The sequence below is a fragment of the Macrobrachium rosenbergii genome, chromosome 25 (genome assembly GCF_040412425.1).
Source record: "Macrobrachium rosenbergii isolate ZJJX-2024 chromosome 25, ASM4041242v1, whole genome shotgun sequence".
Taxonomy (NCBI): domain Eukaryota; kingdom Metazoa; phylum Arthropoda; class Malacostraca; order Decapoda; family Palaemonidae; genus Macrobrachium; species Macrobrachium rosenbergii.
This window is the reverse complement of record NC_089765.1, coordinates 45,149,171-45,176,074: the sequence shown is the minus strand read 5'-3', so window position 1 is coordinate 45,176,074 and position 26,904 is coordinate 45,149,171. Positions and strand designations below refer to the sequence as shown.

Genomic DNA, 26,904 nt, shown 5'->3' with positions numbered 1-26,904 from the left:
TAAAGGTTATTAACTTTACTACACACCATAAAACATTACTTCAACCAGCTTGCAAACAGTACTGAGTTCACTGGCATGGTTGAGCAAAGTATTTTTCTTCCCTCTTTCTTTTGTTTCTTTCCTCTATTACCACTTATTCACTTAGCAGCACGGAAACATACAGTAAGCTTCAGATGAACAAAAATTAATGTGGTGAGTAATTCAGCCATCTTTGAACGCAATTGTGAATGGCTTTCAAGCTATCAAGGGGACTGCATGCCTATGAAGCAGGCTGGAACATGAGTACATGCACAATGCAGATTTAGGAACTGTGAGTAATAATTGGATAACTGTAACATACTGTTTGTTGTTGTTTTTTTATTTAGCTGGTGTTATGCCAGCACATACTCTTGCTCTTAGAGCACCCCATCAGTGTCATTCCACGATTAACATGAGTAAAAATAATGCAAAAAGTGAAAATATGGTCATGATGCAACATACTTACTTGAAACAACATGTTCTAGTCCTTGGAGAAAACATGTTCTTGTTGAGTACATAATTTATTTTTAGAAACCTCAAAATTTAAAAGTCTCTCTGATGAACTATCTGTTCAATTATGTTGAACTGCCTTAAGCATATCAGTCCTTGTACCAATATATATTTATATAACATTATTAAATGGTATCTCCTAAAGGAACTGGAATACTTTTTATTTACTAAAAGAAAGTGATTAAAACTGTAACAATTACCAACTTTCCAAAATTTTGAGGTTTGCTTTTCTAAGGTGTCAAAATAAGAATTCCCAATATAAATACAATTTATTTACAAAGAACTATCTAACTTTACCTTCTTTTTCTTCACTTTCTTTACTTCAGACATCCCTGCATTTTTCTTGATTTTCTTGTGAGATTTTAGCATACCTGTTTTTTTCTTTAATTTCTTTTTCACCTCAAAGTCTACGCTCTTTTCCTGTCCTGATATTGCTAGCTTCTTGCTTTTCATAAGTTCTTTGTGCCTTTTTTCTCTCTTAGCCTCCTCCTCGTCTGGGTCCCTGTTCAAAAATATCTTGTTTACTAGACAGATCTCTCGTAAGTCACAAGACAGTAACATAAAAAAAACTTTGTAAAGCTGCTTTTAGGATTGGAATTTACTTTGCTTTGAAATTATAATAAATGATTTTCATTCCTGATTCAATTAGCTACCCTACTTTGCATGTATTCCTCTGTCAAACTTGTTGTTTCATCAAATATTTATAAAATCTTTTATAAGAAGTATTCCTTCTAATAAAATTGAACTCTCTTCTACAGGATGCATGCCTTCTATTAAAACTGAAATCACCATTAAGAAGCATTCCTTCCATTAAAATTGATAGTTTTAAGTTCATTTTCATCCAATATCCTGACTGTATCAAGAACAAACAAAATCTGGGTATGAGAGCAGAAATTACAACTTATAACGTAACAAACTTCACTGAATTAAGTAACCATATTTATCATGCTTAAAAAAAGGATTAAATGTTGGACATTTTTTACAATTTCTATTTGTTTTAATCTAAACCCATCATTCACTTATAGCCCCTATTTGTGTTTTTCAAATGACCTGGACGCTGCAGTCTTTTGTTTAACAGAATAAGGAAAGCTAGTAGTGATATAATGCACATACCAGAACATACTCATGCATCAACTTCTTCACTCTTGTGTGTCTGCAAAGCTGTTAACAGCCAGTCAGAATATCCCTGTGTGCTTTTTCATACAACAGAAATGCCATTCTCTTCTATTTACCTCAACTTTATCTTAATTTATAGACTGACTGAATTCAAAACACTCCTTATAGAGGTAACACAGATTTATTAATTAACTTAATGATTCCCTCTGGTTAAAGTTGTGTGTAATTAACGTGTACTTTTAGGAACCATGATCAATTAGAGCAGTTTGTGGCATTTTTGGTGCTTTGAAATAATCCATTAAATTTACTCTTTTTTGGGTGTTATTTTATTCAGGTTTAGTGCTGATTGCTAAGTCTGAATAACTCAATAGGTGGCTAAATATATTTTTTGGGTAGATTTATAATTGTTTTTTTCACAAAAGATAAACTGGCAGATATCTTTCATTATTCTGTATTTTTAAATTAATATTTATTCTTATATTTTCTGAGCTTTCCCAGTATTTGGCTAAGGTAGTTTTGTTGACATTTGGTCGGCTATTAATTTGTGTATTTTCTTGGCATGTAATCGTGTACAGTAAACCCCCTGTATTCGTGGACTTACCGATTCGCAGGATTTTCTGTGGAACATATCTATAAATTATTTGTGAAAAATTTGGCAATTCGCAGACTTTTTCTTCGGGAAATATTCACTAATTAGTGTATTTTGATGTTATTTTCATGACTAAATATGACATTTTTATTCTAAAATAATGTTTAACACATGCTTACCTGTTAGTTACATATAGCTTTAGTCTTTGACGTCACGGCAAAATTTCAAAACGCGCGGCAGTGCCAGTCCGAATATCGGGTGATCGCCCTTACCTGCCCTCTGTCGGGGTACCAGGAACTATTCCAACATGCTTCAGAATAATTTGCCTACCTGTCCCCGTGGGAGGAGGGTGGGCTTTTAGTATATGTAACTAACAGGTAAGTATGTGTTAAACATTATTTTAGAATAAAAATGTCATTTTAACACATACAACTTACCTGTTAGTTACATATAGCTGATTGACACCTTTAGGAGGTGGGGCAATGACAGCTAAAAAGAGTTGTTGGAAACATTAAGGTTATTAATGTAGAAAATTTCTTAGTTCCTCACCTGCTAAGGTAGCTGATTCCACAGTTACTGCCTCAGTAACCTGCTAAACTTAGAGCAAACGCGGGGTATAATGACCTGGTCGCAGATTGCTTAAGCTGGGTATCAGTCACCTAGGACATGGCCGTGACAATACCACAAGTATGCCCCTGCTCAGGCGCAGCACAAACATAATGAATTACAAAGGGGTCACCCAACACCAAAGAAAAAGCATAACCATAAAAACCAAAACCAACTGTGGGGTAAAACTATCCAACACTTACCCTCACAGACAACCGTAAAAACCTTCACACTCCAAAAACAAGTAAGTAAAGGTAGGTTAATCCTCCTTTACCCCTTTACCCATTACCGTGCCAGATACAACAAAGGGCCCTAACGTGCTGCACTCATCAAACACTGTCTGTACTTGCGAGAGATAATGCAAAGCAAATACAGACTTACATCTCCAGTAGGTTGCTTGCACAATATCTTGAAGGGAGAGGTTCCTTTTATAAGCGAGAGAAGTAGAGATAGCCCTCACTTCGTGAGCCTTCACTTTACACATTTTCAAATCATTCTCTGAAATATTGGAGTGAGCTTCAGAAATCAGATCTCTAATAAAAAAGGACATGGCATTCTTGGACATCGGTCTAAGAGGGTTCCTGACCGAACACCATAAGGAATCCGAAGGACCTCTAATATCTTTAGTCCTTCGCAAATAATATTTCAAGGCTCTGACTGGGCAGAGGAACCTCTCCTGCTCCTTACCTACCAATTCCGACAGACTCGGAATCTCAAAAGAGCGAGGCCACGGGTGCGAAGGGGTCTCGTTCTTGGCCATAAAAACAGTTTAAAAGAACAAATTGCTTTTAAAGCAGAGAATCCTACTCTCTTATCCAAGGCGTGGAACTCACTGATTCTCTTAGCTGTAGCTAACAAAACTAAAAAAAAAAGGGTTTTCCTCGTAAGATCTCTTAAAGAAGAAGAATCCATAGGTTCAAATTTCTCAGACATAAGCCACTTCAGGACTACATCAAGATTCCACGAAACAACTTTAGCATCTGACCTCTTAGAGGTACCGAAGGATTTAATAAGGTCCGTTATATCTTGGTTATTAGAGATATCCAAACCTCTGTGACGAAAAACAGTAGCCAGCATGCTACGATAACCTTTAAGTGTGGATACAGAAAGGTTCTTATTCCTGAGGAACAAAAGAAAATCCGCAATCTGCGTCACCGAGGTTCTGGAAGAGGAAATGTCATGATCTTTGCACCATGAACGAAACATATTCCACTTGGACTCATAGACCTTGATCGAAGACGGTCTTCTGGCTCTAGCGATGGATTGAGCCGCTTTCTTCGAAAATCCTTTGCTTCTGAGTAGACGTTCGATAGTCTGAACGCAGTTAGCCGCAGACTTGACAGGTTTTCATGAAATCTCCTGAAGTGGGGCTGTCTGAGTAAATCTACTCTGTTTGGAAGGCTCCTCGGAAGTCGATCAAGAGATCCATGAGAACTGGGAACCAATCCCTGGAAGGCCAGAAGGGGGCTATCAACGTCATTCTGGTGTTGGAGTGGTGCTGAAATTTCCTCAACACCGCAACTAACATCTTGAACGGCGGGAAGGCGTAAAGATCCAGACCCGACCAATTCAGTAGCATTGCGTCCGTCTGGAAGGCTGCTTGGTCCGGGACAGGAGAACAGAAGATTGGGAGCCTGTTCGACTTGTTTGTCGCGAACAGGTCTACCAGAGGTTGACCCCAAAGCCTCCACAGCGACTTGCACACTTCTTCGTGCAAAATCCACTCTGTGGACAGAACCTGATGCTTCCTGCTCAAGGAGTCCGCTCTCACGTTGAGGGCTCCTTGAATGAATCTCGTTAGGAGCAGAATCTTGTGCTTCTCTGCCCACAAAAGGAGGTCTCTTGCTACCTCGCTGAGGGAGTAAGAATGAGTGCCCCCCTGTTTTTTGATGTAAGACAACGCTGTGGTGCTGTCTGAATGAACCAGAACTGTTTGTCCCTGTACGAATGGTAGGAAGTGCACAAGACTCAGGTGGATTGCTTTCAACTCCTTCTTGTTGATGTGCCATTCTTTTTCTGTCGCATTCCACAAACCTGAAATTTCTTTTACACCCATCGTCGCTCCCCATCCTACTTCTGATGAGTCTGCAAACAGTTCGTGGTTCGGGTTCGACAGAAATAGAGAGAGACCTTTCTCTAATTTTCTTCGATCTAACCACCACCTTAGATCCTCCTTGATAAGGTCCGAGATTGGAAAGGAAAAGGAGTCTGGAAGCGTTTTCCTGTTCCATTGCTCCCTGAGGTAGAATTGAAGGGGCTCATGTGAAGTCTCCCCAGGGAGACAAACTTTTCTATTGACGCCAGAGTTCCCAGGAGGCTCATCCAAGCCTTTGCGGAACAGGTATCCATATCCAGAAAGTTCTGGACTTTTGCGAGACAGTCCGAGATTCTTTGATCTGACGGAAAAGCCAGAAAAGGAACTGTCTCCAGTCTCACTCCTAAATAGATTCTGGATTGTGAGGGAGATAGGTGAGACTTCTTCCAATTGATTAGAAGTCCTAGCTTCTGTGTCAAGTCGAGAGTTACTTTCAAATCCTCCAAGCACTGAGACTGAGACTGGGAACGAAGGAGCCAATCGTCTAGATAGAGAGAGATCTTTATTCCTCTGAGATGAAGAGCTTTGGCAACAGTGGACATAACTCTTGTGAATACTTGAGGGCTGTGGACAGACCGAAGCACAGAGTCCTGAACTGATAAGTCCTCTCCTGGAAAACGGCGAAGAAACTTCCTGGACGCGGGATGGATCAGAATGTGGAAGTAAGCGTCCTGCAGATCTATTGAGACCATCCAATCCCCGGACGAAGAGAATTGAGGACGGATTGCGTCGTCTCCATCGAGAAACTGGTTTCTCCACGAAAAGGTTGAGAGAACTTACGTCCAGGACTGGTCTCCAGCCGCCTGAGGCCTTTGGAACAAGAAAAAGGCGGTTGTAAAAGCCTGGAGAGTTGACTTCTTCCACGATCTCTATCGCTCCTTTTAAAAGCATGGAGTCTACTTCCGCACTCAGAACCGAGCATTTTTCTAAGTTGCTGGAATATGCTGTCAAAGCTAAAGGTTCTGTTGCAAGAGGGGGCCTCTTGAGGAAGGGGATAGAATATCCTTCCTTTAGCACGGACGTGGTCCACTGGTCCGCTCCGATCTCCTCCCAAATTTGCCAGAACTGCTGAAGTCTGGCTCCTACTAGTGCATGGAGGACATGCAGATCACTTTTTAATTGAGGGTTTGATTGCCTTGGAGACAAATCTTGCTTTGCCCCGGAAACGAGATCCTGTACGGTTGAAGGGCCTGCCACGAAAGGGCCTATCTTGACTAACTTGAGTACGAGTTTGCGCTGGCAGAGAAGGTTGAGGAGCTTTTGGTTTACGAGTGGATTGCGCCAAAAGGTCCTGTGTGGACTTCTGAGTAAGGGATTTCGACACTTCGGCCACAAGTTCTTGAGGGAAAAGGTACTTCTTATCCAGAGGTGCGAAAAGAAGAGCAGATCTTTGAGTCCTAGAAACTCCTGAGCGATAAAAGAGCACCAAAGTTGTCGCTTCTTAAGAACTCCTAACGTGAAGATGGAGGCTAACTCAGACGCACCGTCACGAATCCCTTTATCTAAGCAGGACATAACAGAAGAGAAATCATCGAAATGCGCTCGGAAAGACCAAAAGACTTTACCTTCCTACCCAAAGCGCCAATAGTCCAGTCCATAAAACTGATGACTTCCAAAACTCGGAAAACGTTCTTCAAAAGGTGGTCCAACTCTGAAGGAGAGAAGAAAATCCGAGCCGAGTTCATCGTGAGAACGACGAGTAGAATCAACGAGACTGGAGAAGTCTCCTGAGAGGAGGCAGAAGCTCCCAGAGAGAAAACTTCCCCAGTGTCGTAGCAAGCCTTCGTCTTAGTAGAAAGCTTGGAAGGAGGGAAGCAGAAAGTAGTTTTCCCCTGATCACGTTTGTCTTCCAACCAGGAGTTCATTTTCTTTAATGCCTTCTTGGCTGAAATAGAAAGCACTAACTTCATAAAGGAAGAGGTAGAAGGCTTCGAGTCTCTTGCGTACTGAGAGAGAGGGGAAGCCGGAGCCGCAGGTGCAAAATCCTCAGGAAAATTATCAATAAAGAAGCGAAGAAGCTTCTTATAATCCGAGCGAGAGGAGTCTGCTTCGTCTACAGGAAACTCTTCCACAACTTCTTCCTCAGACGAAATAGGAGAAAGATCTTCCGCTTGCACAAACACATCTTGTGAAGGAGGAGTAGGAGCCTGAATAAGAGCTTGAGGAGGAGCCTGAGCCTGAGTAGGCGCCACAAGAGGAGCCTGAACTGGCGCCACAAGAGGAGCCTGAACTGGCGCCACAAAAGGAGCCTGGGATGGCGCCTCACCTGGCGCTACCTGAGGCGCTTGAGCCTGAGAGAGCGCTAAATCTTGAGGGAGCGCCTGAGCCTGACTAGGCGTACGAGCCTGATCCTGAGCCTGAACAAAAGGAGGATCAAGAGACACAGATCGAGGAGGAGCTTTCATACTGGGCGCTCCGAGAGCTCGAGACGAAGGAGGAGGCATCAAATACGCTTCAGAAGGCTTTGCTGGAGAAGAACCAGGCCTTCCGAGCCCGCAAAGAATGCTTCCAAGTTTCTTGTGCATCACTCGAAGAAAGTCTCTTGTGCATCACTCGAAGAAAGTCATGAGTAGACAAGGATCCAACTGGGGAACGATGATCAGCAGAGCCAGGATCGTGATGAGGAAGAGGCGCAGAAGCCACAATAGGTTTACGTGAAACCAAAGGAGAAACACCGGGAACGCTGGGCAATACCGAATGGGAAGTCTTATACCTCTTACGCACATGAGCCTTGCGCCTGGGAGAAGACTCTTCTGACGACGAAAATCTCTCCGGACTCTCCCAAAAACTACAGGAAGGCTCTGATAAGCGAAATGGCTTCTTCTTCTGAACCGCTGAAGGCGAAAGATTCCTGGACCTCTTCAATGGTCTAGACTCATCGGAAATCTCCAGCCTCTGCAGGCGAATCACTGGAGCTTGAAGAAAGACACTTCCTTGAGTCGCCTTTCCAACGGCGCTCTGAAACAGCCTGGGAAACAACAGGACTGTTCGAGGGCGGCTGCTCGTGAGCAGACCCCACTCGCCTCCCTTGGACATTCAGCATGTCTTCTCCCAGGAGCAGGGGAGCTTGACAGAGGCTTAGGTCTAGGAGAACGAGTAGGCCGAGCAACCACCTCCTCCACCACACTAACACTTTGCACTGCACTTAAATTATTCACAATATTTTGGAAAGAATCCATACGCTCATGAAGGGATTTCACATTAACGCCAATATCCTCCATGGCGCCCACAATAAGGTTAAATCTGGCGTCCATCTGGACTTGATACTCAGACACGGTAACGGGTTCAGGGATATCAGAGTCAGGAATAGGAATATTAGTAGCCACGGGGATATTAATAGAAGTTTCCTGCATAGCTAAGGGAGATTCCGGTTTCTGAGAGAGAAGATGAACTTCTAGCTAAAGCTTTCCTGGTTCTATCTTTCTCAAGTTTCTTTACATACTTAGATAGAGCCTTCCAATCTTTTTCAGTCATACTGACACATTCATCACACTTCCTCTCATATGAACAATCCTGACCTCTACAAGCCACACAAATTGAATGAGGATCAAGACTAGCCTTGACCAACCTAGTCTTACAGCCTTTGCTGCATACCCTAAAGGTATAAGACCCAGAATCTGACATAATTATCAGAAAACCTGACTAAATAGGTGACAAAAATAAACTGGCAAAGCCGCAAACCAACAAGAGAGTACTTCACCAAGTGAAAACAGCTCGATGTAGGCAGAAACGATGAAATTTCGCTCGAGTACCGACTACAATGTCGCCGGCGTGACGGCAAAATTATTCTGAAGCATGTTGGAATAGTTCCTGGTACCCCGACAGAGGGCAGGTAAGGGCGATCACCAGATATTCGGACTGGCGCTGCCGCGCGTTTTGAAATTTTGCCGTGACGTCAAAGACTAAAGCTATATGTAACTAACAGGTAAGTTGTATGTGTTAAAACATTTTTTTTATAAAAAAATGATATACTAATTTTCAAATATTATTAACATTAATAATAATAATAATAATAATAATAATAATAATAATAATAATAATAATAATAATAATAACAACACCATAAGATTAAACAATACGTAATTCAAAGAGAGGGAGAAACTGGTTTTCTCCCCTCCATTCAGGGCGGACCCAACCTCATTAAAGCGAAGATAGATGCTCAGAATTGATACTATTGAAATATTGCATTTTTAAAAAATAAAATGCATATTTCCTAACATACAAACCCAAGGTCCTTTACTTATATGGGGGAATACTTTCGGCGAAGCTGAACTGGCTGCTAAAGACTTACAAGGCATGTGTTGGTATTCCTACCAGCCGGGCAAGGTGGTTGGTAACAGTGGGAAACCCAAGGTACCAACCACCCAGCTTCACGCATTCACTTTACTTTCTGGTCTAGGGCAGATTGTGGGGAGGCTGAGGTGGGTGACCTGAGTAAAGGACCTCGGGTTTGTATGTTAGGAAAAATGCATTTTACTTTTAAAAAATACGATTTGTTCCTACACAAATACAAACCCTTGGTCCTTTACTTATATGGGGACTCAAGATTCGGTGGGAGGAATCTGAGTGGATGTCTCTGAATGACTGGAAGTTCAACCGCATCTTGTGTTCTCCTGGGGTAAGAGCCAGGAGGACATGGCCATCGGACCGTGATCACCGTTATGGGAACTGTGGTGTCACGGACCAGTCTATTAGACCGCCCTTGCTGTGACGAGGTTACGGTAGGTAAACGAGCACACAGCGAGGTGAAAGCTAGAGAGAACCTTTCCCAGCCACATAGAGGTGATTGGGAAATATCGGGGACTAAGGACCAACATAAAGAATGGGTTTGGTAGTTAGCCTGCAACCCCTTCCCCTGCCTTGCAGGGGAAAGAGGGGACATTACATCTAATGTGTACCTGAAAGGCAACAAAGATTAGGATACTCAAGGAATGAAACTCACCTGCGTCAGATGTCTGGTTCAGCTTGTACGGCCTAAACTCTCTGCCCGAGGGTAAAAAGTTGGATGATAGGAGGGAAGAGAGAGCCAATCAAACACCTTTCACGTCCAATCATGCATGTACAACAGACGAGACACAACTCTGTCCTGTACAGGAGCTGGGTAAGTTACACAATTTGTTGAGCAGCCACACTGGGCTCCAAGGCGAAGGTATCCAAGGACCGATGGGTAACGTCCCGTAGGTAAAAAGAGGTGAATGTGGTCTGGAATGACCACACCCCTGCCTTCAGTACCTGCTGAACCGATAGGTTCTTCTTGAATGCTAAAGTGGGTGCAATCCCTCTGATTTCGTGAGCGAGGGGCATAGAGCGCTGGTGTCATCCTCCCCAGCCGCTGCATACACTTTCTTGATAACCTCACGAAGCCAGAAAGAGATCATGTTCTTGGACACCTCCTTCTTAGGGGTTCCGGTGCTAACGATGAGTTGCCAACACTCAGGCCTGAGGTGCCGCGTTCTCTTCAGATAGTTGAAAAGAGATGTACAGGACAGAGTAGCAACTTGACAGGGTCACTGTCTATGAATTCACTCTGGGATGGGATCGTGAAAGACTCAAACCGAGCGTCAGGGACCGCTGGGTTTTGAGTCTTCGCTACGAACTCCGGGTCAAATTCGAGCCTCACCGATGCCCACCCCCTTGAGTGTTTAACTGCAAAGGAAAGTCCCTGTAACTCACTAATCCTCTTCGCCGATGCCAGGGCTAGCAGGAAGACGGTCTTGAGAGTGAGATCCCTGTCTGTGGCTTCTCGCAGTGCCTCGTATGGGGCACGAGTCAGGCTCCACAAAAAGAGAGACACGTCCCACTCAGGTGGCCTGAGTTCCCTGGGTGGGCAAGACTGTTCGAAGCGCTTCACCAGCAAAGATATTTCCAGAGAGGACGAAATATCGATGCCTTTCAACTTCAGGACCAGGGCTAAGGCCATCCATATCCTTTTACCGCTGAAACTGATAGGAGGTTCTCCCGATGAAGATAGACGAGGAAATCCGCTACCTGCTGAAGAGTGGCTCCGACCGGAGAGTAACCCCGTCTACGACACCAACCACAGAAGACGGCCCATTTACCTTGGTAAACCGCCGCTGAGGACTTCCTGAGGTATCCTGCCATCTCTGTCGCTGCCCGGTGAGAAAAGCCTCTCGCTCACAAGAGATGGTGGATAACCTCCAGGCGAGAAGAGACAGGGAGGCCACGGCCTGGTGCTACCGTTCTACGTGGGGCTGACGAAGAAGGATGTGCCAAAGGGGAAGCTCTCTCAGAACCTCGGAGAGCAGAGCCAGCAGGTCTGGGTATCAAGTGGCCTCCGGACGCTTGGGGGCCACCAGGATCATTCGAAGGTTCGTCGACACCAGAACTCGACTGAGAACTGGGCGAAGGAGACAGAACGGGGGAAAGGCATACACTTCGAGGTTGTCCCACAAGTGTTGGAAGGCGTCTTCTGCAGCTGCCCAAGGGTCCGGTACGACGGAGAAGGTTGGAAGTCTCCTGTTGTACCGGGTGGCGAACAGGTCCACTACTGGACGCCCCCACAGGTCGAAGAGCCTGTCCGCTAAACTCTGATGGAGGGACCACTCAGACCCCACTACCTGATCCCGACGGCTGAGCGTGTCTGCCAGAACATTCCTCTTGCCTGGAATGTACCTGGCTGACAGCTCCACAGAGTGGGCGACTGCCCATTGATGCACCTGCAGCGTCAACTCGTGGAAAGCGCGGGAGACAAGACCCCCTTGCTCGTTGGCGTATGCCATTACGGTCGTGTTGTCGCTCATCAACGCCACCGAGTGTCCCATCAAACGGTCTTGGAAGCACTGAAGACCTAAGAACGCTGCTTTCATCTCCAGGACGTTGATGTGAAGGCGCCTGTCGTGTTGGTCCCACACACCTTTAGTCAGCAACTCCAGGTGTGCACCCCTGCCCTCCCTCAATGCATCTGAAAAGAGAAGTATGTCTGGAGGGCAAGAGGACAGAGGTGTCCCTATGCAGAGGTTCCTGTCGTCCGTCCGACCTAAGAACGCTGCTTTCATCTCCAAGACGTTGATGTGAAGGCGCCTGTCGTGTTGGTCCCACACACCTTTAGTCAGCAACTCCTCCAGGTGTGCACCCCTGCCCTCCCTCAATGCATCTGAAAAGAGAAGTATGTCTGGAGGGCAAGAGGACAGAGGTGTCATTATGCAGAGGTTCCTGTCGTCCGTCCACCAGGTGATATCGTCTCTCACCTCCTGAGAGATGGGGATGAGAATCGACTGGGGCTCCCGAGACTGATCCCAAAAGTCCCTCAGTCTCCACTGGAGACCGAAGGTGGAGCTGACCGTGTGGAACGAGTTTCTCCAAGGACGACAGGTGGCCGATCACGACTTGCCACTGTTGAGCTGGCTGGTCCTCTTGTGCCAGGAACTGCCTCGCCACCTTCCTGAACATGCTGATCTGAGCCTGAGAAGGAAAGACTGCTTGCTGCCGTGTCGATCAGCATGCCCAGATACTGAGTCCTCTGTTTGGGGGTGAGATCCAACTTCCGGATGTTGATCACGATGCCTTGTTCGTGTCACAACTCGAGGAGACGATCTCTGCCCTGTAGCAACTGCAAGCGGGAGCTTGCCAGGATCAACCAATCGTCGAGATACCTCAGTAGACATATCCCGTGCGAATGGGCCCAAACTGAAATGAGGGTGAACACTCGTGAATACCTGTGGAGCGGTCGACAGTCCGAAACAGAGAACCTTGAATTGATAGACCACTTCGTTGAGGACAAAGCGAAGGTACCGATGAGACGATGGATGGACCGGCCCTTGGAAGTACGTGTCCATCAAATCGACCGTCAGCATGAAGTCGCCCTCCCTGGTGGCCGACAGTACTGTCCGCACCGTCTCCATCTTGAACCGTGTCTGGCGAATGAAACGATTCAGGGGAGAGAGGGCGATCACTGGCCTCCAGCCGCCAGAAGCTTTCTCCACAAGAAAGATCCTGCTGTAGAAGCCCGGGGACCAATCCTCGACGACTTTGATGGCTCCTTTGCTCAACATAGTTTCGACCCCCTGAAGAAGGGCCCGTTTCTTCAGGGGGTCTTGAAGATAAGATGGGAACTGGACCGGAGTGTCGGTGAGGGGAGGCGGCGACTCGAGGGTTAGAGAATATCCCTCCCGGAGGACATCCACCACCCAGGTCTCCACTCCGTATTGCTGCCACGTTGCCCAATGGCTTGATAGGCACCACCGCACTGACGGCAGCATCTGAGGGGGCTTGCCATCCCTGGTGAGCCCCTCCCCTCTTCTTCTTCGCCTTACCTTTCCTCTGGGGGGGGACAGGTTGGCGAAAGGGACCTTGTGGGTCCTTCCACGGAGGCGAAGAAGCAGAAGCCTGGACTTTACCCCGAGCGCCTGTCGAAGCACCAGGCTTCTTCGGGGCTGGGGTGCTAGCCTGGTTCACTGACCGGGCCTCAGGATGAGAAGGCTGCGCACACCTTTCGTTGCTGCCTGATGGACAAGACGGTTGTGTTCGTTGGCCTTCCTCCTGTCCACCGCAGCATCCACCCCACCCCTGGGGAAGAGGGAGGTGGAGTCCAGATTGGGTCCATTGCACTGAGAAACTGCAGCTTCAGCGCACACTGACCTGTAGATCCAGGATAATACTGCATCCCTTCTCCAGTACCAGGTTTGCCCAGAGGTTTGCCGTCTGATGGGTTATAAAGACAGCCCTACCCCTAGACTGGCAAAGACTCCTGAAGGTCGGGTCTTCGCTCTGAGCACCAGACGAAGATGCAATTCGCGACAACATAAAGGCCCAATTGTTGAGCCAGGAGATCGCTTGGAGGGCAGACAGAGCCGTACCCTCCAAAGCATTCAGCTCAGCTTGCGAGAGAAGCGCCTGCTCCTCCGTTAGCTGAGCCAAAGTGGCACCAAGAGCTAGACGAGTTAGTCCCGGTTCCACGACCTTCTGCTGCAGTGCTCCTTCCGATGGTACATAGTATCTCTTCTGCCTCAGGAGACGGGGAGGTAACAGCTTGGTGGAAAGAGTTGAGCGAAACGAAGACGATGGCCTGGAGACCAAGTCATTCACCTGCCTGAGGACGCTGTCCGCCAAGGGAGACCACGGTAGACCAAGGGAGGGTTGGGCTCCGTCTTGGAAGTGTAGAACTCCTCCAACCTGGACGACTGTTCTTCCAAAGGAGTTGGAAGTGGTTCCTCGAGACCATTGCGCTGACGAATCAGCGCAACGACCTCGACAAAAGCCCTCTGCATTTCTGGAGTGTCTGGATCTCTTGGAAGAGGACCTTCCGAGAGATAGTCATCCGGAAAGGCCCCACCCGCAGGAGAGCCCGAGACAGACCCCGTCTCTCTGCTTAGTACAACAGAGGCGTACGACCTCTCGCTCACTTGGAGCGAGGGCGGGCCAGACGCGCCTGAAGTTGACTGCCCAAGGGCCTCAGCCCCAGCAATCCTACCCATCCTGTTTTCTCCCGGAGAATCCCGAGGCAGTTGAGGGGGTGGGAGAGACAGAGCGAACACTACCGTCCCGTCCGCTGGTATAGCCAGTGGAGGCGACAGACCCCTCACGATCTCCAACCCGCGGTGGAAGATCGTGAGAGGGCCTAGACAGACTTACTCATCTGGGCAAGCAACCATCACGACGATCAGGGGACGGTCTCCTCACAGCCAATCAACGCTCCGATGCTGGACGGGCCTCCACACTGGGGCATGCAGAGGAGACCAACACAGGGGCACGGACTGTCGATTGGAGGTCCGTCCCTATCGTTTGGGCATGTTCTGGCCTTCTTCGGCGTCAAAACAGACGAAGAAGACTGTGGGGACCCCTTCATGGTTCCTCTCGACGCCTTCGGAGTCGAGACGTCCTTGGGCACCTTCCCCGCCAAACCTTTGTCCGATTTGGGCAAGGGTGACGGGTTGGGTAGAGGAGAAGCCCGAAGGCTCGCTCGCTTGGGAGGCGCCGAAACGGAACCAGTCCAGGAGGACGAAGCCCCCGAACCGTCTGAGGAGGGTACCGATGTGCCCTTCTCAGCGAGAGACCCAGCAGTCTTTCCCCGAGGGGAGGGACTGCCCTCCCCTTCCTAGCCCAATTGGACTTACAAGAGGGAGGGGAAGAGGTAGAAGAGGGAGGGGAAGAGGTAGACGAAGAGGAAGACAAGGACGACGACGACGACGAAGAGGAAGACGAAGATGGGGATGGTTGATGAGCTCGCTTCTTCTTCTTCTTCTTCTTTTCAAGCAAAGACACGACCGCATTCCCCAGTTTGCCGAAGACAGACCAGGGGTCGATGGGAACTGGGGCAGGGACAGCAGCAGGAGCAACAGCCCGAGGTGATTCATGCTGAGGGCGTACGTTGGCAGGAACGATAGGAGATGCAGGAGACAAAGGCAGGCAGGGAACCCTCCCCTAACCCAGGGATCAGGGATTCTGGGTGAAGGGGAGAATGAGAGGAGTGTAGGCTAGGTCCACCGATCTCGCCTCCTCTGCGACCGCGGATGCAGACACAGGGGACAGGGAGATAGACTCAGTAAGGGGCAGCAAGGGAGGCGTTCGGGACTCAGATACAACTGAGAAGGATTAACAACTATCGGAGTCGAAAGAGCTGAAGACAGCCCCTCCGACGCCTTAGACTCCTTGCGTTTGTATCTGGGCCTTCGAGACTACCTATCCCACTGCTCAGGGGACCAAAGCCTACACTCATCACAGGGGTCATCAACAGTACAATCAGGGGGGTCCTTGCTCCCTTTGCAACATTTTAAGCAAAGGGAATGGGGGTCAGATTCTGCACTGCAGCAGAAGGTGCCACATTTTTTGTTCTTGCCAGGGCAAATCTAGCGCACAGGCTTATCCAAATCATGGGTTTGTAACAGATCATCCATATTACAGACATGCACAGATATACAGGGGAACAAGCCAAAATGAAAACAGGAACAAACACACCGTGAAAAGGTTGAAGCTTTAGCATCCAGGAAGGTCCAAGCAGAGAGTTGGTAAACAGGTCCGCTTCAGACGAGGCCTGAAAGTAAAGTGAATGCGTGAAGCAGGGCGGTTGGTATCGTGGGTTTCCCACTGTTACCAACCACCAGCCCGGCTGGTAGTAATACCAACATATGCCTTGTAAGTCTTTAGCAGCCAGCTCAGCTTTGCCGAAGGTATTCCTCCATATAAGTAAAGGACCAAGGGTTTGTATTTGTGTAGGAACAAATTAAAATCATATTAAAAGTACTATTGAAATTATATTAAAATGATATATAAGTATTTCAAGACGATAGTATAAGCATTTTTAGAGGGTACGGCATGTACTATTTTTCAAATATTAATATTAAGTTTAATAAGATTAAATAATAACATTAAACAAAAATAACAATTCTCTCTCTCACTCTCTTATTAGATGAGGGAATTTTTCCGACAGGTAATATGTATGTATATTTCTTTTGTAAGATAAATAAATGATTTACCTGTTAAGTACTGATTTTCAAATATTAAGATTAATAGGATTAAATAATAATAATAATAATAATAATAATAATAATAATAATAATAATAATAATAATATTTTTCATGCACCTATGTAGTAAATTTTTTAACATTTTAAGCCATCATATAGTGATTCCCAGTCTTTTCATGCGACTTGAGAAAGGAGGGGGGGAGGGTAAATGTCAATTTACTTGACAGTTTGACATATTGGCTGGAGGGGAAGGGGAGTGTTGCCCTTAGAAGCTCAAAGATTTCAATCTTTTGATATCGTAAGGCATTATTCTCCTCTCTCCCTCTCTTTCTGTCTCTCTCGGATATTACATCTCTGGAAGACAAAACATAAACATATGAATTTTTTTGTTGTCAGAGGGATTAAAGAGATAAACTCTCCTCTCTCTCTTTTTCTTTCTTTCTTTTGCCCCAGCCAGCCTTGTTGAATATAAGTTGAAGAGGTAACTCTCTTTCTCTCTGTTTTGGCTGGAAGTCTTAGAAGTACGTATGTATATATTTTTAAGGGTACTAATATTTAAGATGACTTTGAAATTACATTAATATAACAATTTTTAAAAGTAAATTGTATTTTTCCTAACTATACAAACCCGAGGTCCTTTACATTAGGAATTGCTTTCAGGCGTAGGCTGGAAACGGCCGTTAAACTCTTGAGCAAGGTGGTTAGGCAGTAACTACCTCCAGGTAGGCGGGGATACCCGCCTGCCCGGATGTAAACATTCCAGTTTGCCTTTTGGCCCAGGTACAGATTGAGGGGTGGCATGAGGTGGGCATAAAGTGTAAAGGACCTCGGGTTTGTATAGTTAGGAAAAATACAATTTACTTTTAAAAATTGTTATTTGTTCCGACACAATATACAAACCCTCGGTCCTTTACATTAGCAGACTCACTTATTGGAGGGAGGAATCTGATAAAGTCTCTCTGAACTGACTGGAGTTCACCACCTTATCTTCCCTTCCTGGTCGTGAGAGCGAGGAAGGGAAAAACTGCCTCTCACAAAAGATCGGGTTATAAGAAACGCAGGATCAGTTGTCAGACTTCTGGGTTCCTTTGCATGAAAGATGAAACGTCAGTTCATGCAAAGTAGGCTAGGAAGAATTTGACATCAGATGACAATAAGGCAAATACAAGCATTGGGTTTGTCTCATAGTCATGGTCTCCTTCCTCCCCTTGCAAGAGGAAGGAGTGGGGTTGCTTCTATTAACCTGAACGGAAATAGAACGGGAGCTCCCGTTATGTGCTTATCTTCCTCGATCGCCCGGTCCAGCTTGTAACGGCATGTCCGCTCCCTGCCCGTGGGAAGAGAGCCAGGATGGGGAGAAAGAAGAGAGGCCAGTCACTCAACATTCATTCTCCCAATCACAACCGTACAACATAGGCGAGATGCAACCTGTCCCGTTAGGGGAGCTGGATAAGCTACACAACTTGTTGAGCAGCCACCACAGGACCCAAGGAAAAAGTGTCCAAGGACTTGTGTGCAACATCCCGCAGGTAAAGGTAGTCTGTTGGGACCACACAACCGCCTTCAGCACCTGTGGTACCGACATATTCTTCCGGAATGCGAGGGATGGACCAAGCCATCGACTTCGTGAGCTCTCGGGTGAAAGGTACCGGTATCGTCGTCTTCAGCTGCCAAGTACCTCCTTTGATCGCTTCACGAAGTCAGGAGGAAGATGTGTCCTTAGACACTTCTTCCTTGGGAGAGACAGTACTAGTGAAAACGTTGACGACATCCAGGTTAGGAAATGTCGAACCTTTTGGAAAGTACCACAGCTCCCAATAGGACAAAGTAACGAATGATCTGGATCATCGATACAAAGTCCAAGGAGGAGGGGAACAAGAAGGACTCGAACCCGACAGTCGATGCCAATGGATTCGGAGTCCACCTACGACATCCGAGAAGGAGTCGAGGTATGATTCAAATCCCTTTTCTTCCATCTTCTACGCCAAGGCCAGGATAAAATGAGAGATGGACCTAAGAGGGCATATCTCTATCCGACGATTCTCGTAGGGCGAGTGCAGAGCACGGACAGGAACCCTAAACGAGAGTCACATGCCACCCAGGAAACAGTTCCCTAGGATAGCATGACTGAAGAAGCTTCTCGTCAGTAGCTAACTCTCGACTGAGGAGACGAAGGCTACTTCAGATAGAAGACTAGGTCGCAAGACCCTACGTTCTTCACAAATGAAAGGGAGAGAAGCAGCCCTCGGCGGAGAAGACGAGGAAGTCCAGACTTGACGAGCGACTCTGACCCGAGAAGAAGTTCCGACAACGACACCACCAGCGAAGACGGATCCAGTCCCTGGGACAGTGTTGCAGAGGACTTCAAGGGATATCCATCTATATCCGTTGCCGCTCGGCGAGAAAGCCTGTGCTTGCAAGGAAAGCTGGAAAGCCTCCCAGTCCTGAACACACAAGGATGTACTGCCTCAAGAACCGCTTCTTGTGTAGCTGCACAGGAGGATGGGTCAAGCGGAATTCTTCTCGATGCCTCGGCAATCAGGTCGGATGAAGGCGAAGTCTTTCAAGTATTTGTCTGTAACTCGGGGTGAGCAATGTTTGTGAACCCCTAGCAAAAAACGGACAAATACGGGGAAAAAAAGTCGATATCGAGTTTTCACCAAAAGACAGCATGCCTCAACAGAGCGGCCCCTGGTCTGGTATGAGGAGCAAGAAAACACTACCGACTTGTGTGCAGGAGGCAACAGAAGGACGGTAGGGATTTCTCAGTCCAGCAGTCTCTGCATGAATCTTCGTGAAGAAAGAGTGAGCAGCATGTTCCGTCCCGATCACTCAAACCCGAGGCCAGGCTTGCCTACCAATACATCCCCACCAGGAATGCATCTGGTTAATTGAGCTGTCGAGTGTACAATAGAACATCACTCGAGTACCTTCAAATGTCAAGATGAAACAGGAGGAAAAAACGATTGCCCCCTGTTTGTCGACAAATGTCACTACTGTGGTTTTGTTGTTCAACGAAACCAGTGAGTGCCGCAAAACCCATCCTGAATTCTCGGACGGCCAAAAGGCTGCCCTGAGCCCAGGACGGTGACGAGAAGGTACTAATCGTCTCGGTCACACAAATTCAAGACAAGGTCTTACCAGTGTGCGCCTATTCCTCAATCTGTGAATCCGTAAGTAGACACAAGATGTGAGGGGAATATGCAAGCATATTCGAAGGTTCCTTCAATCAAGCATTAGCCTAGCTCTTTCCTCATAAATCGAAGAGGCAAGAATGGGGAAAAGGAAGCAGACTTCCATTTTCCACCATGGGGAAGCTTCTGCAAGATGACAGGGTACCGAGGCAATTAGCTCTACCCGGGCTGGCATTTCCCGAATCGGGAGCACGGGAGAGGTGGTGGGATGAAAGTTCGATGGAAAGAATTGCCAAGACCTAAGGGAAATAGATACTTCTCCTGAAGGAATCCATTCCCAGGTCTCGGCAATGTCGCTGCCAGTTCCAGAGACTCGATAAGTATCATTTCGTCCAGGCGTCAGCAGTTGCAATCTTCTTCTGAAGCCTAGGACTTCTTAGCTAAGGAGTTGAGGGGGGCTGGCTTGAACTGAAGGTCGAGTTGAGATGACTAAGACCCAAAGTTCTTGGCCATTGTCCAAAGGACAAGTCAGTGCCCTGGTGGGAACCTTGATTACCGGGGTATCTGGCAAATCTCTGAAAGAGAAAGGCAGAACCAAGTAAAGGTTCGTTCCCAAGGGTCGAGCCAACTCGGGACTTACGAAACCGGAGATCCGAATTGGGACAAAGTCCTTCTTCTTAGCAACGGAATTGCCCAAAAAACTACATTCGGCAAGACCCTCCGAGGCAAGAAGAATTCATATTCTGTCGAGGCAGGGGTGGAAGCTTGGTGTCTCGACCTGAATTAACTCCTTCGAAGAAAAGAAATCATCAGGTCGAGAACGCTCTCGGAAGCCAGGACCGCGGCGGTCCCTGACACTCTCGGCCCCTTGGAAACTGGAAGGGTTGCGAGTGATGAAGGTTATTCATTGGGGGAGCCGCAGTCCTTTCCTGGGGATCCTCGCGCCAACGAATCGGCGCGAAGTTCCCCGAGAACACGGGGGCGATCGTCACTTGAAGAAGAAGACCCTCGCTGTTTCCGATGCGTGAAACTCCTGTACCTCTCCCCTTGGAGGGAGACCTTGACAGATCCCATGAAACCCTCCTCGGCTACCTAGTTATAATACGAGAGAATCGGGGGACTGATACCCAAAGCACTCCAGGCAGCTGAACTCCGAAAGAAAATTTTGTCGGAGCTCTCTTTGTCCGTCTCGCGCCTCTCGGAACAACCGAGAGGAGAAGAGAACAGGTGAGGAGAAAAGAGTATCCCTACCTGTCCTGCCAGTATGATAAGCAGGAGAGGCGGACCGTGAGTGATAATCAACCGAAGGAGATTACTGCCACACGGGGAAACTGGAAACTGGAAGGGTTGCGAGTGATGAAGGTTATTCATTGGGGGAGCCGCGGTCCTTTCCCGGGGATCCTCGTCGGCGCAAAGTTCCCCAAGAACACGGGGCGATCGTCACTTGAAGAAGAAGACCCTCGCTGTTTCCGATGCGTGAAACTCCTGTACCTCTCCCCTTGGAGGGAGACCTTGACAGATCCCATGAAACCCTCCTCGGCTACCTGGTTATAATGACGAGAATCGGGGACTGATACCCAAAGCACACCAGGCAGCCGAACTCAGAAAGAAAATTTCGTCGAGCTCTCTCTGTCTGTCTGGCCTCTCGGAACAACCGAGAGGAGAAGAGAACAGGTGAGGAGAAAAGAGTATCCCTACCTGTCCTGCCAGTATGATAAGCAGAGAGGCGGACCGTGAGCGATAATCAACCGAAGGAGATTACTGCCACACGGGGAAAAGAAGAGCACTTGTGCCATGGCAAAGCGCTTTCCTGGGAAGAGCAAAAAAGTTCACTCGAACATAGCCGAGAACCTGAATCGGAAAAAACCGAGTAGGGCCGAGCCGAGCACGCGAACGCGATCCAGCTGGTCGGTATGCGGTGGACTGGGAGGCAGGCGGGGCGAGCCGAGCCGAGCCGAGCCAGTCTGGCAAACCGAGTCGAGTCGAGTCGAGCCGAGCCAGTCTGGCACGCCGAGTCAGTCTCGTAAGTGCGACCAGGGGCCGAGCCGAGCCAATTGAGCAAACACAATCATAACTGGGCAGGCTGGACTCGTCTGCTGTGAACAATTGCTAGTTTCCCAAACTCTAAACCCCTTCGAGGCCGAGGCCCCTCGAGAAGAGGGTTCAAAGGGGAATTCTGTGTCTGCTATCTTGCATGCTCGAACCCTAAAGTTCGAGACACAAGAACGAAGCCCGGCCGAGCAACCGAAGCAGCTGGCGGGCAGTATCGAGACACCTGGCGTCGCGGCACCCTGACACCTGGGTGTCCCGGCAACCAGACACCTGGGTGTCTCGGCACTTTCTCTCGTCCTGTGCCTCTCGTAAGGAGAGCGCTCGTGATTCATAGAATTCGAACTACCCACGAGACTTCCGAAAATCGGGAGCAGCTGCTTTGTTTCCTAATAGATCGAAAGAGCCAAGCACAGAACCAGTCTTAGACGCAGACTTCCAAGACTGGCAACGAGGGCGTGGCCTCGAGAGGCCACGCTCTCGCGGCCCCCGAAACGCAAGATCCCACAGGAGAATGCGAATCGGTCAACGAGAGAAACTTGTCTCCCGGAAGAGAGTCAGTCCCTTAGAAGTCCCGCAGGACTCCCAAGGTGAATCTCTTCCCTGCTTCTTCTGGTGTTCGAACCAAGAGGATCGAGACACCAGGCTGGGAACCCGACCGAGCACTGGCAAACACTCGGGGAGCGCTTGCGGTGCTGGCAGGAAGAGGAGCCAAGACACCTGGGTGCCTCAGCCCTTTCTCTCGCACTGCTCCCGAACTGGTCCCAGGAAAATCTCTCCAGACCAGATCGGGATACTCGATATACCATAGAATCTCGAGCACTCGAGGCAGCTCGCGAACGAGCGCCCGAAGCAGCCCCCATCTTAGAGGCGGAACCTCTAAGACTCGGGAACGGGATCGCAAACTGAGGTCTGCGCGCCCGCGGCTTCCGAAACACAAAACCCACGGCTATGCCAATCGGTTTCCTAACCCGAAGGTCGAGAAGAGCCAACGAGAGACCCACTGCCTCCTCGGAAGGAGGCAGTCCCTAGATGTCCAAGGGCATCAAGGGGAAGAAGCAGCATTCCTTTCCTTCGGCCGATGGAGGTCTGTCCGATTCTCGGGAACCCCCTTGGACTTTGGGAGAGGAAGGGAAGACGCAGCAGAAGACGAAATCGAAGATAAGATGAAGAAGACGGCGGCTACTTCCACAGGACGGCTTCCTTCACCTCCACTCCGACATCTTCTACAGGATGGGGACATGAAACATCGTAACCTCCAGGGTAGTCCGGCAGGAACACAACGGACGCAGCCAGGACACCACCACCAGAAGAAGCATGATCAGGACAGCCGATGCAGGAGCTACGGCAGCAATTCGGAAGGCAGGAGCTACTGCAATGGCCAGGAACATCACCTCAACAGGACGACTTCCTACATCTTCACGCCGACATCTTCTACAGGATGGCGGACATCGTAACCTCTGGGACAGCTGGCAGGAACGCACGGAAGCGGCCCCGGGCACGACCGCCAGAAGCGGCAGGAATGATCAGGACAGCCGATGCAGGAGCTACGGCACAGGTTCGGAGAGCAGGAGCTATGCAATGGCCAGGAACGTCACTTCCACAAGGCGACTTCCTTCCCTTTCACGCCAACATCTTCTACAGGATGGCAGACATCGTAACCTCCAGGGCAGCTGGCAGGAACACAACGGAAGCGGCCCTGGGCATGATCACTAGGAGAAGAAGCGGGCACGATCAGGACATCCAATGCAGGAGCTACGTTAGCGGTTTGGAAGGCAGGAGCTACTGCAACAGACAAAATGTCATTTGAAAGTCACTAGCAGCGACAGGAGCGATCAGGGTGGCTGCGGCAGGAGACCAGGAGAGCAGCCCACAGACTGTCGTCGAGCTGACAAGAGAAAAACACAGGGAACAGCAGGAGCAGATGGACCACAGATACGCAGGAAGCATTGCAACAGCATACATGAAAACCAGCAATGACAGCAATCGATCTACATCGGCGGGAACAGAGACAGAGCGATCCCGGCGTGGAAATATGTCATCTAATCAGGTATTGTGGTCGATCCCGAAGCAACACTGAATGAATGTCGGGACTGCTTCATGCAAGATATTCTTGATATATCCAGCCAACTACTGCTGTGTCTGCGATGCTCACTGTCAACCTGAAAGAAAAACAAAGATGATTAGTACAGGGAGGCTCCTCCCGCTACAAGGGGAACAGCCCTACGCAGCGGAAGGAGGTACTCTAGACGAGGTCGCTCGATCGCTCCCCCCCCCCGTCTTCGCCCGATGAGCGAGCGAAGAGGGCGAAGGAGAGAGATCCACTAAGGGGAGAAGGAAGAACCTACGGGAAGAGAAAAAAGGATGGAGGGGAGGCCACCAAGGGCGCCGTGGAAGCGGAACTTATTGAAGACGCCCGTAACCTCCCACTCGGCCCGCAAATCTCTAAGCGCAGGCGGTGAGTAACACTCAGCATAAGTAGGAAGAAATTAGTGATGCCCCTTACACACGGAGGGCAGAAGCCCAAGAAGGGAACTAACTCTTACGTCCAGATGGATGTAGGGGAGTGAAGATATTGCGTCCCAAACTATATCTCCGAAAGTACAGGGGCGCCTTCAGTATTTACGTAAAGGGCCGCTGGAGAGAAGCATTACCACTTGGTTACGCTACTCCAGTTATGCCCCTGGCCGTCAAACCCAAGACACAGGCAGGGAACGATGGTTTAGGCAAGGTTATCACAAATCATGGGTTTGTATTAACAAATATCAAACACAAGTATATATAACGAAAATACAGAAAGTATATATAACGAAAATACAGAAAGATCCCACCGGGATAATAAAAGCTTAACGACAGTCAGGCAGAGAGAACGAAAACACGTCAGCAACGCATGACGGCCGAATGCAAACTGGAATGTTTACATCCGGGCAGGCGGGTATCCCCGCCTACCTGGAGGTAGTTACTGCCTAACCACCTTGCTCAAGAGTTTAACGGCCTTTTCCAGCCTACGCCTGAAAACAATTCCTAATGTAAAGGACCGAGGGTTTGTATATTGTGTCAGAACAAAATATAATTTCAAAGATTAATACAGTAATAAGATAATAATTTAAGGTATATTTGATGTAGGATGATAATTTAAGTATATATTAGGTATTTGAACTTTCAAGATAGGCAGTTATAAGCAAGTTTAGAGGGGGGTAGCAAGTATTCGAGGATTTTAACTATTCTCGTGGGGGGTTTGGAACACATCCCCCACCAATTCAGGGGGTTTACTGTACAGTACTTCCTTGAGAATGTCTTTTCCATTATCAATCATTTCTTGTGACATATACTGCTTGTCACTATTTGGAGGAGAATTATAATTATTTAACTTCTTTTGTGTGCTGCCAATCACTATTGCTAATTCAGTGAAACTGTCCTGGCCATCTACACTGTGGGCAAGAAAATGCCTCTGGATTGTTAATTTGGTATTTAATTTTGTTAAAAAAATTTGTTTTTAAAAAGTATGTAAAATAAATCTGAGCTAACACTTCTACATCTGCACTTTAATCTCATCAAGGTAGCATGGACATATGCTGTGGTAGGAAGCTCCTTCTAATGAGGAATATTTATCTAAGGGGGAGACTCTTGACTTCCTTCTTCTTTTGAAGTCTTTAGCATCAGTTACTTATTACACTGTTCTGAGCAGTATGGCTCTATAAAACAAGAGCTTTGTACACTGTATGAACGCAATTATATTTAACCCTTAAACGCCGACTGGACGTATTGTACGTCGACTAAAATTGTCTGTCGGGTGCCGAGTGGACGTAAAATACGTCGACTACAAAAAGGTTTTTTAAATATTCGCGGAAAAAAAGTTACAGGCCTCGTTTGCGAAAGATTTTAAATCACGCGCCTTGAAGGAAGCTGGGAGTTCATAGATCATGCTGTTGTTTTGTTTACAAGCGTTACCCAGCCGCGCATGTGCGAATTTCTTTCTTCTCGCACTACAGAGCATCAGCGACGCATCTCAGAAATTCTTTCGTCACTTTGTCGTAATTTTTGCACCGTTTTATATTAGCCGTTACATAAAGTTTTATATATGAAAATGTGTGCAATTTCATGTAGAATACAACAAAAAACAACCCATGGTTGTAGCTTTTAAAAGTTTTGCAATATTTTCATATAAATCACAATAAGTGCCAAAATTTCAACCTTTGGTCAACTTTGACTCGACCGAAATGGTCGAAAAACGCAATTGTAAGCTAAAACTCTTACATTCTACTAATATTCAATCATTTACCTTCATTTTGCAACAAATTGGAAGTTTCTAGCAAAATATTTCGATTTATGGTCAATTTTTGAAAAAAAAACTTTTTCCTTACGTCCGCACAGTAACTCGGCCTAAAGTCTCAGGAGTTCTTTCGTCACTTTGTCATAATTTTTGCACCGTTTTTTATTAGCCGTTACATAAAGTTTTATATATGAAAATGTGCACAATTTCATGTAAAATACAACAAAAAACAACCCATGGTTGTAGCTTTTATCAGTTTTGAAATATTTTCATATAAATCACGATAAGTGCCGAAATTTCAACCTTTGGTCAACTTTGACTCGACCGAAATGGTCGAAAAACACAGTTGTAAGCTAAAACTCTTACATTCTAGTAATATTCAATCATATACCTTCATTTTGCAACAAATTGGAAGTCTCTAGCACAATATTTCGATTTATGGTGAATTTTTGAAAAAACTTTCCTTACGTCCGCGCGCACTAACTCAGCCGAAAATCTCAGAAATTCTATCGTCACTTTGTCATAATGTTTGTACCGTTTTATATTAGCCATTACATAAAGTTTTATATATGAAAATGTGCGCAATTTCATGTAGAATACAACAAAAATAACTCATGGTTGTAGCTTTTATCAGTTTTGAAATATTTTCATATAAATCACAGTAAGTGCCAAAATTTCAACCTTCGGTCAACTTTGACTCGACCAAAATGGTCGAAAAACGCAATTGTAAGCTAAAACTCTCACATTCTAGTAACATTCAATCATTTACCTTCATTTTGCAACAAACGGGAAGTCTCTCGCACAATATTTCGATTTATGGTGAATTTTTGAAAAAAACTTTTTCCTTACCTCCGCGAGCGGTAACTGCTGAAAATCTCAGAATTTCTTTAGTTACCTTGTCGCAATTTTCGCACCGTTTTATATTAGGTCTTACATAAAGTGTTATACATGAAAATGTGTGCAATATCATGTAGAATACAACAAAAAATAACTCATGGTTGTAGATTTTATCAGTTTTGAAATATTTTCATATAAATCACGATAAATAGAAAAAATTCGACCTTCGGTCAACTTTAACTCGACCGAAATGGT

General features: G+C 47.0%; 1 protein-coding gene across 3 annotated transcripts in view; it reads right to left on the bottom strand.

Moving 5' to 3' along the window:
* Positions 1 to 26,904, bottom strand: part of Dbp45A (putative ATP-dependent RNA helicase Dbp45A) — a 186,875-nt gene that overhangs the window by 23,465 nt on the left and 136,506 nt on the right. For all 3 annotated transcript variants that reach the window (XM_067127554.1, XM_067127556.1, XM_067127555.1), the window contains one exon: positions 826 to 1,030. In XM_067127554.1, coding sequence (XP_066983655.1) covers positions 826 to 1,030 — 205 coding nt within the window. The remainder of the gene's footprint in view (positions 1 to 825; positions 1,031 to 26,904) is intronic.